Source organism: Vicia villosa, unplaced genomic scaffold (assembly GCF_029867415.1).
Source record: "Vicia villosa cultivar HV-30 ecotype Madison, WI unplaced genomic scaffold, Vvil1.0 ctg.001892F_1_1, whole genome shotgun sequence".
Lineage (NCBI taxonomy): Eukaryota > Viridiplantae > Streptophyta > Magnoliopsida > Fabales > Fabaceae > Vicia > Vicia villosa.
In genome coordinates, this window is record NW_026705766.1 from 347,673 (window position 1) to 363,866 (window position 16,194).

At 39.0% G+C, this 16,194-nt stretch overlaps 1 protein-coding gene across 1 annotated transcript; it reads left to right on the top strand.

Moving 5' to 3' along the window:
- Positions 1–290: 290 nt before the first annotated feature.
- LOC131637033 (probable ubiquitin-conjugating enzyme E2 24) lies at positions 291–5,277 on the top strand. The gene is made up of 8 exons (XM_058907598.1): positions 291–671; positions 1,047–1,703; positions 1,850–3,333; positions 3,407–3,910; positions 3,999–4,062; positions 4,172–4,311; positions 4,418–4,729; positions 4,804–5,277. The coding sequence occupies exons 3-8, from the start codon at positions 1,861–1,863 to the stop codon at positions 5,035–5,037; spliced, it is 2,727 nt and encodes a 908-aa protein (XP_058763581.1). The 5' UTR covers positions 291–671; positions 1,047–1,703; positions 1,850–1,860; the 3' UTR covers positions 5,038–5,277.
- Positions 5,278–16,194: the final 10,917 nt, after the last annotated feature.

Below are 16,194 nucleotides of genomic sequence, written 5' to 3' on the forward strand. Positions count from 1 at the left end.
GGGATATTAATTCGGTAAGGGTTGCGCAATAAAAAATATTTTAATGGGACCAAAACCAAAACACGCTTAATTGACATGGGTATAATATATTTAACCCAAAAATCAATTCTACCAAACTCTTTAGATTTGAATCAATTTTGTCTACGGGCAATCAAACATACCGTTAGAATTTATCTTATTTCATTTCATTTTATCATTTTTCATAATTTAGAGTTGAGACAAAATACAAAGTTTTAGGATAATTCCTTTTAAGATATAGAAACATAAATATAGTTTAACTGTCTTTATCTAACCCAACAGCATTTGTGTCTTGTACTGTTGTTTCTTTTGCTTTCTTCTTCTTCATTATAACAACACCACCACCCATACCTTTCCCATTCCATTCACACACACAAAAAGTCTCTCTAAAATGGTTCCCAACTTCACCGGTGGCGTTCACGACGGTGGAACCGGCCGTGAAACCAAACCTATCTGAATCCCCACCACCACCACCCACTTTCTAAAACTGTATAAAAATCAAATCTTTGAACCACCCTTGTTTCAAATTATTATGCTATGTTCCTTTTTCAGTGTTTAAAATCATGGGCTTTCTTGGTTTTCTAGCTTGGCTCTATAAACAACTCTAATAGTATCTTCTATGGGACCAACCAACCTTCTTGGTGGTCCAAATGGTACAATCACAATCCCTTCCTCTGCAATAACTCATTCTATTACTATGCCTGTTGTTTTCTATTGAAATATGCTTTTATGTTGAGTGCTAGAAGCGGCTATATTGACTTTAAACCAAGAATCTCAAAAAAGTGATTATTAGTTATGACTTTTTTTAAATGATTTTTTTTCTAGTTGTTTGATCATAAAGTAGTGATTCCTTTGGAATTTTGTTGTTTTGTATGCAAGTAAGGATTTTTCATCAGTTCATGAAAAGTTGTTCTTTTATACCTCATGAGTTATCTTATCAGCTTATGCTTATGGCTATCTCTTGTTTTTGTTGTTTTCTTATTGAAAATGATTAGAGAAAAATAATCATAGTTTTCTTGATGTTGCAGGTTCAAAAGAAGTTATCTGGTTTTGACTTTTGGAAGTGGAAATTGTAATCTAGGAATAGAAAGTTTATGTTTGATTGGTTTTTTTTCTATGATATTCATGATTTCGGCTACGAAATTTTGTTGATTTCGGATATCAATCGATCAATCCTTCTTAATATCAGATAGATCTGGTAGAGTGTTTGGCTTCACCGTGGGGCAAATCTCCTTTGGCAATATAGCTTCCGAGCTTCTCGATCTCGGAAGAGGCAAATTTAGTAGCTACTATCTGGAAATTACTTATGTTTGAAGATTCTTCGGTGTTGGGCAAATCTCCTTTGGCAAAAGTTACTTAATTTTCTGTATCTTGATTCTTAGTTCTTACTAGTTTTGAAACCCTTACTTTCGGTGAAATTTCCAGTGCGAACTGGGCAAATCTCCTTTGGCATTTCGGAGTCGTAATAGACTCCAGTTATCCCCGTCGGGCAAATCTTCTTTGGCATTAAAGTTCCGGTTTCGGTGATCAAAAGAAACTGGTTTAGTATCTGTAACAAGTATCGGTATCAATCAGACGCGTTTTGTTTTGTATACAAAATATCGTCTTTAGTCAATATTGACTCATCTGTTGTGGATTGCAATACGAACCGTCATCGGTCGTTAAGCTTCTATTTGCTTGAAAAGGTAAGAATCTCTTCATGAATCCCTATTTATTGTTAATATTCCTTTACGAATATGTTGAGATTTTGCTGTCTAAATCGATTACTTGACTACTAAGGAAGTTATTTTCTTGTAACACGCGTTGTATATTGTGAAACACATTATGGCAGATATATAGTTGATGGAAGCTCAAATGACTGATTCGGATTGGGAGACTTCGAGCGAGAGCAGTGGCAGTGATGATCAAGAGGATATTGATTTTCTATATGGTGGCCAAGCTCAGAGCATATTGTCTAGTTTAGAGGAAAGCATTGGGAAGATCGATGATTTTCTCTCATTTGAGAGAACATTTGCTTATGGCGATGTCGTCCGTTCCTTGTCAGACACGTCTGGACAGATGGGGAGGGTCGTTGGTGTGGACGTGACGGTGGATTTGGAAAATGTTCGAGGAAACGTAGTAAAAAACGTGAACTCCAAGAAACTTCTGAAGATTCGTTCCATTTCGGAAGGTGATTGTGTGGTCAAAGGGCCGTGGATTGGTCAGGTTCAAAGGGTAGTGGACAGGTTAACTGTGTTGTTTGACGATGGGACGAAGTACGATATCACTACCTTGGAAAAAGATAAGATTTTACCACAAACTCCAAATTTTCTTGAAGATTCGCAGTATCCGTACTATCCAGGGCAGAGAGTGAAAGTTAAGTCCTCGGCCGGTTCTAAATCGGCCAGATGGCTATGTGACAATTGGAGAGAGAATCATGATGAAGGAACTGTTTGTTCCGTGGAAGCAGGTTTGGTTTATGTTAATTGGGCTACGTCGATTCTTCTGGGTTCTAATTCGAACGTGAATGCTCCTCCCGCGCGCTGGCAAGATTCCAAAAACTTGACCATGTTGTCGTGTTTTTCGCATGCAAACTGGCAACTCGGTGACTGGTGCATGCTTCCAGCTGCAGACCAAAAGGAACAGAATGAAAAGACGATACGAGATTCACCTGATTGTTATCTTCCTAATAAGCATAGTATGGCTAGAGAATATCGGAGAAGAAACCTTAACTCTAGCGTGGAAGAATTGTTTGTTATCGGTAAGATAAAGACCAAAGTCGATATTATTTGGCAAAACGGCGAAGTTACTTTGGGGTCAGATTCTCAGAACTTAATCCCTGTGAATGTCGTAAACACTCATGAGTTTTGGCCTCATCAGTTTGTGATGGAAAAAGGTACTTCTGATGATAATGATGATAAGCATAGCAATCAAAGATGGGGCGTTGTTCTATCGGTCGATGCAAAAGAGCATACCGTAAACGTACAATGGAGAACAGTTCCGACATCTGAGCCAAATGATAATGATTTGGTTGGAGAACCAACATTGGAAACAGTGAGTGCGTACGAACTTGTAGAACACCCGGATTTTTCCTGTTGTTTTGGTGATATTGTGTTCAAGACGGCTCAAAAGCATGTTGATGGTTACCGAGCTGAGAAAAATAGTGCAAATTCAATGAGTGACTTGAATGTAGAAGTTCCTCTCATAAAACTGAATCAAATCAACAACTACCAGAATAAGTCCAAAGATAACTGTCACCTATCCTGCATCGGCAATGTTTCTGGTTTCAAAGATGGTCTCGTCGAGGTGAAATGGGCTACTGGTTTAACGACTAAGGTATACCGTCAACTTATTATTATGTGTCCCTTCATATTCAATAAGTTATTATAATTTTTTTGTACATGAACAGGTTGCGCCGTATGAAATTTTTCGTATTGATAAGCACGAAGGATCAACTGCAACTCCTGTTTCTTATGAAACAAATGTTGCAGACTTGACTCAAGATAAATGCGATAAGCATCCAGGAGAGAGTAGTTCCTTTTCCCTTCCTCAAGCTGCCTTTGAACTTTTCTCCAGCATTAAAGCCGACGTATTTCAAAAACTTGGCTTGACATCGTTTTATGGAGCTGTTTCCACAGTCCCTACATTTGAAGAGGGAAATGAGCACAATTTTCTCGACAAAAAAGATTTGGAAACTTGTAACCCTGACACTAATTCACTTCCAGTGAGTTCGTTGCAGTCTAATGAAGACTCGACGCCACATCGTGAAGTTTTTACTAGGATTCATGAGATGATTGATGTCTCGGTTTCTTTAAACAGCAACTGTTCAGATCAGTTGAAACAGTTCGACGTAATCGATACTTGCTCAGACCACCACTTTTTCAACGAGGGAAAAGGGTTGCCATTATCTCAGGTTACCAAATCGACACATCACTTAAGTGACATAGTTATATCCAAAGCATTTCGCCTTATTTTTTTCCTCTCGGTTGAATCTTTTGTAGGTTAAGAAAGATTGGGCGAAAAAGGTGCAGCAAGAATGGAGCATCCTCGAGAAAAATCTTCCCGGTGCATACTTTTTATTTGCTTGGTTTAATAGTTAAATCTCTCAAACTATGTTGTTAATATCATTCGCTGTTTCTGCAAATTGACATACAATCTATACATGCCTAAACAGAAACTATTTACGTCCGTGTTTTCGAAGAAAGAATGGATCTCATGCGAGCAGTCATTGTTGGTGCGCCAGGGACACCTTATCACGACGGCTTGTTTTTTTTCGATGTATGTTTCCCTCCTGAATATCCCAGCGAACCACCGGTAAGCTTTCGAATGAAGTTTCTTTTGTTTGCGCTTTGCGAATTATTATTTTTTGTTCTTAAACAATTTCTGAACCTATCATTGTGGCCTTTGAAATCTCTTGTAGATGGTACACTACATTTCTGGCGGGTTACGAGTAAATCCTAATCTGTACGAGTCAGGGAAAGTGTGTTTAAGTCTCCTAAACACATGGAGCGGTGCCGCGACCGAAGTCTGGAACCCCGGATCTTCCACGGTTCTTCAAGTCCTTCTCTCTTTGCAAGCTCTCGTCCTCAACGAGAAGCCTTATTTCAACGAGGCTGGATACGACCAACAAATCGGCCGAGCCGAAGGAGAGAAAAACTCGGTCAGCTACAACGAGAACGCTTTCCTCCTCACCTCCAAATCCATGTTGTATCTATTAAGAAACCCGCCAAAGGTAAAATAAACTATCCTCTCATTTTCTTAGTCTTCGTGCGAAACACGTTTGAAACTAAATGATCGCGATTGCAGCATTTCGAGGCATTGGTGGAAGAACACTTTCGACAACGCGCCGAACATATACTTAATGCTTGTAAGGCATGTCTTGAAGGAGGTTCTATTGGAGGTGAAAAGAGTGAGCATGAAAACCAGAAGGGAACTTCTGCAGGGTTTAAGATTATGCTTGCTAAACTCTTTCCTAAGCTTGTAGAAGCATTTTCTGGTAAGGGAATTGATTGCTCCAAGTTTGTTGACATGCAGAAGTAAAAGATCAAAAAAGTTAAGTTAGTTTTATGTGTAATATAAATATTAATTTGTTTTCATGTGTTTGTGTAATATAATATCAAGTTATGCTTGAAGAATGAAATTGTACTAAGAATAAGAAACCCTTGTGGTATGTGTGTGTATCATATGGCTTGCATATGTGAAAATATATGATAAGAATAAAAACAGTTTATTATGTGTATTTCAACTATACAGCATAATATATCTTAATGTAGATTTGAAGTGATAAGTGTTAATAATTGCAAAAATAATTATATAATATTTTACCCTTTTTTATTTAATTCTATTTTATTTTCAATACTCCCTCTCAAATACATAATATTGTATCCTTTTTTATGTAGTTCTATTTTATTTTTGATACTCCCTCTCAAAATCCAAACTTGTCATTTGATGACCTTTTAAGGACTTGGAGAAGAAAACATTTGCCAATTGATTATTAAAATTGACAAAGTTAGTGGTACAAGATATGAAAGAAGGTCATGATCAAGAGTGTCTTTAAGATACTTCAGGATTCTTTTTTGAAGTTAAAGGGAGTCTTATGCCTCCATAGGGTTCGTTCTAGTTTATATTTTTGTTGCCTGTCGATTTAGTTTTTGGTTGTTTGTCGTAATTGAGTCTCTTCACATAGTTGCATATTTTAGTTGATTAGTCGGAGGTTTCAATCAACAACCACATGAAAGCATGATTCAAATTCTACCAAATTTCGATTCAATGAAGCACTTCATTTTTCTCAAAAATTGTATTTTTTGAAGTGTGATTCGAATGAGAGAATTAGGTTTTTCGAATCAAACTTAAATGTGAAAATCATAAACAAAATTTGTATTTCTGATTCAAATCAAGAAAATGTCGTACTCGAATAAAAAAAGGGTTAAATGACTTTCACCCCCTGCAATAGTAGCGAGATTTGATTTTCCCCCTGTCGCACGCTCGCGAAAAATGAACAGAGTCGCCACCAATATATTTATCCCATAAGGGAAAGGAATATCAGAAAACCTAACAAAGGAAGGAACAGGGTCTTGCGACCAGAGAATCAAGGTACGGAAGTCGGTTACGCAAGGGGAAGGTATTAGCACCCCTCGCGCCCATCGTACTCGATGGTATCCACCTGTGTTTGTTTCTATCTAAAGGGTGTGCATTATGTCTATGTCTATATGTGAATGAATGCAAAAAGAAATACGGGGAAAAGAAGGAATATTTACAAATGTGCTCGTTCAAGCCCCGCGACTTGATGCCTACGTATCCTTTTCAGGAATCAGAGCGCCGTAGTTCGGCTCCATAGTTTTTGTTTGTTTTTGTGTTTTTTAGTTGGGCGGCGTTAACGTTCGCGCTCTTGCACAAGGGGACAGCCTAGGATGCAATGGAGCGGAAATAACGGTGCCCTTAAGAAAGCGAGAGAAGAGAGAGAGTTTGAGTGTTTCGAGGAAATCCCTTAAGCAAGGGAAACTCGAGTTACTCTTTGGTTTGTGTTTTTTAGAGGTTGGGAACTTACGCCTGAATGGAACCCTTAAGCAAGGGAGCTCCAAGCACTCGAACATCCCTTAAGCAAGGGAAGTTACAAGCTTCCATTCCCTTTTTATTAGTCAAAGTATTTATTAGTCATTTTTTATGAGTTTTCTTAGTGTTTTTTATGGGAAATTTATTCAAGTATTTTTAGAGTGTTTTATGGTTGAAAAGGAAAAGAAACTAGCCTAAGAGAACTAGCCTAATATGAATGGGAATTTCTACCTAATATTATCATGGTTTCTACCTAAGGTTAGGATTTAAAAGAAGCATGAAAAATAAAGCGCTAAGTAGAATATGGAAAATAGCATAAAAAAGAACAATTCAAAATATAGCACAAGAAATGAATTAAAAATACTATTATTTTTATTGATTTTATGAAGGAAATGAATTCCAAAGATTAATGTCAAAATTAGACTAAACTACTATTTTTTAGTGATCATTTTTTATGTGTCAAAAATTGGTGATTGAAGTCTAAAAATTAGTAGAAAAATTAGTGATTTAAATTGCATAAAGGAAATTGGTAAAAAACTAATTAAAAAAGGCTAAGTTTTTTAAAAAGATAGTATGAACAGAGGGGGCAAGTGGAAAATAATGGCTGCAGCAAGCAATTGGGGCGCAGGGCCCAAGGTCTAGCCCAAGAGAGTTTTTTGTCACAATTATTTCAGCACATGGGCCTGGAGGGGTGGTGATTAGCAATTCCGTGACTAAAGCCCAACTGAATGGATCAGCATGCACAGTTTATTCAATTTAATTCTAAGTATCCGATTTTCACATTAATCTAGTTAAACACCATTAACAACAGTTAATCCACATCTTAAATCTATTAATCACGTTTAATTCATATTAACACCTAGCTTAACTCTCATTCAGTAAACAGAATAAAATAAAAAAATAAAAAGGCAAAGGGATTTAGGGCTTTACTTTCGTGGCGATTAAACTTCTTCGGCGAAACTCTCCCTTTCCTCCAACGCGCGAGCTCGCGGCGGTGACGGCTTCTTCCTTTCTTCTCCGATTAGCTCGCTTCGTCTCTCATCTCAACCTCTCTCGTATTCCGGTTTGCAGACTCAAATGGATCTCCGCCTCGACTCTGTTTCGACCTCAATTCATCTATCGCAATTGGTCATTCCATGTTGTGAATCATTTGTGAATCTATTGCGTCCATGGACCGCCGGATGTGTGGATGATGACGTCGTTGTGTATCGCAAATGAAGGTGTGCTGTGGAGTGATGAAGATCGAAAGCGTGGAATCTCGGTTCAGAGTCTATGCGAGGATGCGATTATTTGTGTGACTATGCAGAGATTGATGGAAGGTGATGAAGAAGAGAGAAAGACGAAGGTGAGTTTTTTTGTTACGATTTTCTTTCCGTTCCTTTTTGTCTGTGTTCTTCGATTCTTCTTCTTTCTGTGTGCAGTTTCTGCGCGGTTGTCGTTGTTGAGTCGTTTATGATGAATGGAGGATGAAGATGAAGAATAGTGAGGTGGTGCGGGGAAGTGGTGGAGTGGAAATGAGCGTGCGGATGGTGATGAAGAGAAGATTCAGAGAGGGATTGAAGGTGGGGGAGTGGTTGCAGAGAGTGAGAAGAGGGAAGGGAATGGTGAAGGTGGAAGGAAGAGATAATGGTGGAGAATGAGTGTGGACTTAGGCTTAGCACATCTTCATTCAAGGTTCACAAGCGGAACTATGATGAAGATGATGGTTGTGCTTTTCGGTCTCTTTCTAGGTGGGTGGAACTGACTTTTATATGGCAATGATTGGATAATGATAACGAATCCTTGAATGTGGGACTCGAAATTATAGCTTGCAAGGTATTTTTTCAGTTTCTTGAATGTGGGACTCTGTTTTAAATTTTCTTTTGATGTATTTGCAGCACTGATGTATGGTAATAATTTGCAGGGCTATGTTTTGAACGACTGAACCGGAATTGCAAGTGATGATGTGCTGGGGCAGAACTGACATGATAATCGACTACTTCGAACCGTGAGTATGCTTGAACTATTTCTTCTGTTTTCATTTTCTAAACTGGTGTAGAATTACTTTGGTATGCTGCAGGGCTGTTTTTTCTTGTTTAACGATCTTTTGCTGTATGATGCTTTAAGCTTAGATGTTGAACTGGTTCGATTTGTTGCTTTTACTGCAGGTACAACTTTTGTCGAATATGCGGCAGTTCCTCTGAAGCACTTCGTGATGCAGGGTGCCTTACCTTGGTTATGTTATGTGGAGATTGGAAAGGTTAGAACCGTTACGTACAGGAACTGTAAACTGAATGGCATGGTTGTTAGGTACTGTTTTTGGGATAGGTTTTTTCTATGTAGGTGATGTGTATGGTGCTGTTAGTGTAGTTAAAGGGGAAAATTGAAATAGGGGAGTTAGAAGTTTGCTTGGAAATGCTATGCAGGTTAGTGAGTTTGAAAGGAAAAGATTAAAAGGTGATGGTTTTTGTTATTTGATTCGCAGGTATGAAGAAATGAAGATGGATGCAGGTGTGAATTGTGTTGGTGATCGGTTTTTGTGATTGGCTTAAATGCAATAGGTTATTTGCAATGCTGTATGAATCGGATGTGCGATGATGACTTGATAGTAAGTGAGTTATTCTATATGTCATAGATTGTTTGTGTATGTGAATGAGGTAACCAGGACAATGTTTAGTGGCTGTTTTTCAACACTTTTGGAATACGGTTTCGGTATTTGAGTGGATGTGTAGGTTCGGTACAGGGCTATTTTGTTCAATGATTTTGTATGTGAGTTTTCAGTTTATATGCTGGTTAAGATTCTAACTGTTAGGGAAGTTAGTTAGCTAAAGAAATTAGTCGTGGGTTGATTCTGTTAGTGTTGGTTTGGGTGGTTAAGAGTTGGTTAAGGGCAGGTCGTATGTGCAGCAAGCTTGGGCATTGTTTGAAGTTGTTACTATGTTGCTTCTCGTGTTGTATGGTAGTGAACTTATTTGGTTTGATGAATTCAAATAAACTTCCTCTTTTGTACTGAACTGGTGCGGTTCTTTTTCCTTGCCGCCCACACTTGAACTATCAAATTTTTATGTGCAGGGTGCTGGAAACTGGTTCGGTTTTTTGGCATTACATCATAGACATGTGGGATAAGTCCTCTGGCGGGTAGTAATGGCAAAGTCAGCTGGTGCAAAGCAGGATGGAGTTGCAGGCATTTTGTGATGGAATCTTAGGACATTTCATTTTGTGTAACTTTAATTCTGTGTGATCCTTCCCCATTGTGTAACATAATTAGGCATGTAATGTTGTAATGAGAGTGATCCTCCTGTACTGAACTTTGAAGTACTTTTGAAAATGAAGTTATGATGGCGTGAACCTTAGGACCATGCAAAATGATTTAAACCTTTCCTCCAATGTTTTCAATTTTGAATTATCCTGAAAGAATATGATAATGGAACCTCAATGAATCATAGCTTTCTTCAAACAAAAAAGCCGAATTTATCTTTTCCTCCATCTGTTTAATTCAAGAATGACCCGGTACACTCTTTAGACGAAGGAATCCACACTCTCTTAACAAGCCTCAAACAAATAGCTTGTACTCCAGGTAGTCAAGTGGACCAAGCCTTGAATTAGTGCATAAACCAGAAGAAACCCTAATAATAAGATAACCATAGGTACAATCTTGAAAATCTGCCAGTTGACACAAGCGTAATGAAATGAACCTCGATCCATGATTAGTTGAAAATCTTAATAGAAACAAACCTGCACAAAGTATGAACTTCGAGCCACATGAAACCTCAGCTCTATCTACGACCTCGATCCCTTGCCAGACTTATTTATTAATGATGTATGTTATGTCAATGACCTAATGAAGTATGTACATGAATGCAAAACCTAAGCCAGTTAGAAATAAAGGGGTAGGACAAATTTGGGGTATGACAGCTGCCCCTATTTAATCATCTTAAACCTGAGAGTGAGATTGGCGTTAGCCTTTCGAACATTCAAGGTTTAAGAAGATTAAATACAAAGACCTGAAATTTGTCCTGAAAAGGTGGTGTAGGTGTTATCCTTATTTTTGTTTTGATATCTGCTGGGGAAAGAAATTTTTTTGTTTTTCTGGTGGATATATTTACAGTGAGTAATTGGATGAACGGTGATAGCTTGTAACGTAGCCTAGGTGCCAATACAAGGTTCTCAATGGAAATGATTGTTGTATGAAACTGAGGTTGGAAAATACGGGTTTGATGGAAAAGTAGGACCTATGATCTGCGACTCAAAACTAGGGTAAGGTCAACGGACCTACGACCCACAAGAATTGAAAAAGATGAGGATAAGGTCAACGGACCTACGATCCACAAGAATTGAAAAAGATGAGGATAAGGTCAACGGACCTACGATCCACAAGAAATGAAAAAGATGAGGATAAGGTCAACGGACCTACGATCCACATGAAATGAAAAAGATGAGGATAAGGTCAACGGACCTACGATCCGCAAGAAATGAAAAAGATGAGGATAAGGTCAACGGACCTACGATCCACAAGAATTGGAAAAGATGAGGATAAGGTCAACGGACCTACGATCCATAAGAATTGAAAGAAAGGATGAACATCAACACTGGGGTTGGAGGACATCAACGCTGAGGTTGGAGCATATCAACACTGAGGTTGGGGCGTATCAACACTGAGGTTGGGGGACATCAACACTGAGGTTGTGAAAAGAAAGGCGTCGACACTGAGGTCGAGGATATCAACACTGAGGTTGGGACGAGAAAAGATAAACATCAACATTGAGGTTGTGAATGATGATTGGCATCGACACAGAGGTCGGTGAAGGAATGATAGGCATCAACGCTGAGGTTGGACAAGAAAAGGATAGACATCAACACTGAGGTTGGAAAAGAAAGGTTTCGACACTGAGGTCAAGGGAAGAAAGAATTAATATCAACACTGAGGTTGGAAATTAGTTTTGACATGGTTTGCCAGGACGGAAGGCAAAGAATACACAACACAGGGGTTGGATCTAAAAGTTTTCCCGTACGAGGGAAGAGATCACGGAGACTAGTCACGACTAGACTCGATCAAAAAACATAATCACGAAGATGTTGATGCTGGCGAAGCATAAGAATTACATTAATCCCTCAGGCCAAAGGCGGGGTGTAACTCATCAAGAGTGGCAATCGTTCGAATTGCCACACACCAAGTATGGTTATTCAAACGGTTGAAAAATGAGATGGGTTGAATGCCCACCCTCATTCGCACTCTAATCTTCACGCAGCACACGGGAAATAACCTCGGAGACAACGATTCTGACGAAGAAGGCCAGGAGAGAGAAGATAAGATTTCTTTTGGGGATTGAGAATACCAGGTATTGGCACCATGGTTTGAGGAGATTTGTGATGTAGTAGCAGATATCAATCGGGGTTTGTAAGGATAACAGTTTCTGTGGGTAAGTATTGTTATCTTGATTGGGTGTTGATCTGTATTATCTGGCTTATACTTTGATGCATGTTTGAATTTTTCTATGGCGTAATGATCCGCTTTGACGGATATGCTACGCTTTTGAGGATGCAATGCTATATGCAATGGGTTCTATATGCAAAAGTGCCAAATAAAGGCGTTAGTGAGATAGGGAAGCATGATCATTGGGGTCCGTTGCTTGTTGTCTTGAGATGCCAATATGAATCGGTGTTGGAAACCCTACAGTACCAAAGACTATTGGCAGCTGCCTTGAGGGTTGGAATGTAGCTTTGTTGGGGAGGAAGTGACTTCATTTGACTTTCCCTACACCTTGAATTGCTTGGGGATGGTGAGCTTGAGGAGATTCCCTCAATTCACCATGTTGAGGATGAGAAATTCAGACAAGGAGACCAGGTTGGGGGGAGTGGAACAAACTCCCATAAACTCATGTGCTTGGGGAGAGACCGAAGTTCCAGGAGAAATAAACTCCTATGATCGGGGAGAGCAATACAGCTCAGAAGATTGTGCCCCAAGATTCGTGGACTACGAAGGAATTTGCCCCAGAGGATCCTTGGAGAGATTTGTCAAATCTCGACGTAATTGCCCCAGATTAATTGACCCCAAGAGAGATTCCTCGACTTGATTGCCCCAGATTGATGGAAACTTGAGTAGATGCCTCAGTTGACAGAGTCTTCACACAACTTGCCCTTTGGAGTAATCAGCCTTTGAAGTGAATGGCTCATGGAATCGATCAACTTTTTCTGCAGTTGTTCATTGTTTGGTCTTCCTTGATGTCAAGTGTTTATTCACAAGTAAAAGATATTTGTTTTGAAGATGATAATCCTAATGCAATGCTTATGCTAGCTTCGAGATCAAAGTTTTTGAAACAAAGTTGTGACATTCAGTGTTTGAATTATTTGTCATATCGATATCAACATAAATGGTAAGCAAACATCTAGGAGTCAGTTTTACACAATCTTGCTTTTGAAATAAACCCTGCTTCAATTAGGTCTTTTAAGGGTTGTAACGTGGCCTGGTTCACGGTTTTAGAAAGAAAGGATTTAAGGCTCAAAGTCTAACCTAACCCACCCATTCTTCGTGATGTTCTCCAGTCCTAAGTTCAATTTAACCTGATACGAGCGTCCATCCTTCAAGAGGAGTTTGAAATGATTGAGGAACCAATGAAGCCTTCTTGGACAGGGCAGTCACTCACTTTCCTTTTGGTGTCTGATCACACGACTTTGTTCTTTTGATGAGGATCTTTGTTTTGTAATCCTCGTTTTTCGCTTCTGCTTTGCCTTTCTTTTTGTTTCCCTAACTTTTGCCTGGACAAATTCTTTTGAATTTTATTTTGGAGTCCAGCGGGATGCCCTAATTTTTGCCTAAGTCACTTGTTTTCAAGTTGTTGACTTAGCGGGCTCTTTTTTTTATTCTTATTCACTTCTTTTTTTGAACAAGTCGTGTGATCTTGAATCTCTGATTTGTGGGAGGTGATTGTGACTGCCTCATTCTTTGATTGATGGGGGATTACCATTGTGGTATTGTCTTTCCTCAACCTTTTTAAAGACAACCATTGTTGTATCTTTAGATGTACACTCCTGATGAATTTTGATTGCTCGATCAGGTTAATTGAACGCTACCCTGCCCCTGGGTTAAATGTGAGGTTTTTTTTTTTTGTATAGAAAAGAAACTCCTACTTCAAGGCTCAAAGGGGTTAACGAGGGTCTATCTCCCTTATATCTCCAGTGTTTGGGGATTAGAAACAATGCCTGTACATCCTCAGCGGGGTTCTATTCAAAAGCACATGATTAAAGATTTTTGCAATTATTTTTCATCATTCTCCTTTTGATATTTTTGCTTAAACCAGAGTTTGATATCGATAGACAGAAAGATATGAGTGAACACGAATGGATTGATTCGAAACTAGCATATGCAGTGCATTTTTTATTGAAAACAAACAAGTTTTACATGGAAAAACATTTAACAAAACAAAGAAAATTACAAATGAAAATGCAGAAATGAATTGATGATTGCCATTGTTGAGGAGGCTTGGCTCCGTCTGGACTTGTTGATCTTGAATACTTTTTGAAATTCCTTCCAAACACTTCAGGTTACTTCAAAAGAAAATTCCAACAAAGTCACCCAAGAGTTGTAAATTTTTGCCTTGCTTTAGGGATTCGAGCAATGCGAGTGATGCAATGCTCAAGATAAGAGTACGTCTTGCTTATCCCTCGTGCGGGAGCCCCAAGCATAGATGTTAGAGAAGTATTTGCCATCAATCATGGAGGAACCTTGCATGGCCATCAAACTTTAGAAAAGCTATCTGTTGCGAGGAAAGACCAAAAACACCAACTGAAACAACAACTCTCAGGGATACAACTGAGCACAAGAACCTTGAGAAGGAGAGGTGCTTTTATTATTATCCTACCAACGAGTTTAAACAGGGAATTGGTTGATTTTGGAGATTTTCTGAAATCTAGGCACTCATTCGAGCAAAGGAATTCCATTCACCCACATGTTTCCTTCCTGAAGGGTTATATGCTTCCCATCAATCAACTGTTGTACTTTGGCTTTGAAAGCGTTGCAGTCCTCAGTTGAGTGCCCTGCTGATCCAGCGTGATATCCACATTGCACATTAGGGTCATACCCAGGTGGAAACGGTTGTGGTGGAGGCTTTAGAGATTTGGGAACCACCAATGAGCTTTGAACTAGATATGGAAGAAGTTTGCTATATGTCATAGGAATCTGGTCCAACGGAGCATTTCTTCGTTCCAAATTACTTCTAGGTTGGCGTTGATTCGGATGACCTTGTTGATGTGGAACATATTGCTTTTGTGGCAAACATTGCTTATGTGGCAAATACTGAACCAGTTGTTGTTGGACCATCTGAGGTTGTTGATTGATAGTGGTGGCAAAGGCTTGTGGAATATATTGGCCAGGAGAAACTAGGACCATCTGATAGTTAGGAACCTGAACCTGAGGATAATCAGGGACTTCCTCTTCTTCAATCTCAGAGATTGCGTTTGTTTCACTTTTCTCTTCTTCTGTGAATTCAGAAACATTAGCAATATCCTGAATTTTACCCATCTTTAAGGCGTTTTCAATTCGTTCCCCTACGACCACCAAACTTGAGAATTCGGAGGAAACACTTCCAACCATCATATTCAGATATGGATCTTTCAAAGTATTCATGAACATGTCTACAAGCTCTCGTTCCAAAAGAGGAGGTTGGACTCTGGAAGCTAATTCTCTCCATCTTTGTGCATACTCCTTAAAAGACTCATCCACCTTCTGAGTTAAACTTTGGAGTTGTAGTCTAGTAGGAGCCATGTCACTGTTGTACTTGTAATGCTTGAGAAAAGCCTCTGCTAATTCATCCCACGTCCGGATATGAATTCGTTCAAGTCTTGTATACCATTCAAGGGATGCCCCACTTAGGCTATCTTGGAAGAAGTGCATGAGAAGCTTATCATTTTCTGCATACGGAGCCATCTTGTTGCAAAATGCCTTGATGTGACTCATCGGACAAGTGGTACCCTTGTATTTCTCAAAACTGGGGACTTTGAATTTAGCGGGAATCTTGATATCAGGCACTAGGCACAAATCAATAGCATTCAAACAAGAGGAACTTCGACCTTCTAAAGCATTCAACCTTTCTTCCAGGAGATGGAATTTTCTCTCATTTTCCTCGATCGGGAACTTGAAAGCCTCAAGTTCAGAATCGTTCTCATGATGTGAATCCTCCTTATTAGGAATTTCCACGAGCACAGGTTTCAATCCCCCATTAGCAACAGTGGTTGAAGTATCATTGATCAACTTTACAACACTTTGTCTGAGCTCTTCTTGCCCCTGAACAACAACATTGAGAGTCTCCAAGAGTTGGGTCATCCTCTCCCCCATAGTATCCATGTCCTTACGAAGTTCCGCCTGATTTTGTTCAAGACGGTCCATGATTCTCCTTTGATTAACCCTTGTATGATACGGATGTAGGGAAGTCAAATTTGTTGATGAAGCAGAAATCTGTGTTTGAAAGGGACCCCAATTAGCTTCTGATGCGGAACCATGAAATGTATGATGATATGAATGCAATGTTCCATTTCCGAGGAATCCTAAAGTCTTTTCACACATTCTTTCTTTTATCCTTTTTTGAAACCAAAGCTTTCTTTTTTTATAGAATATCTTTTCTTTTCTTTTTTTCTTCTTTTCTATTTCCTTTTTCTTTTCATTTCTTTTTT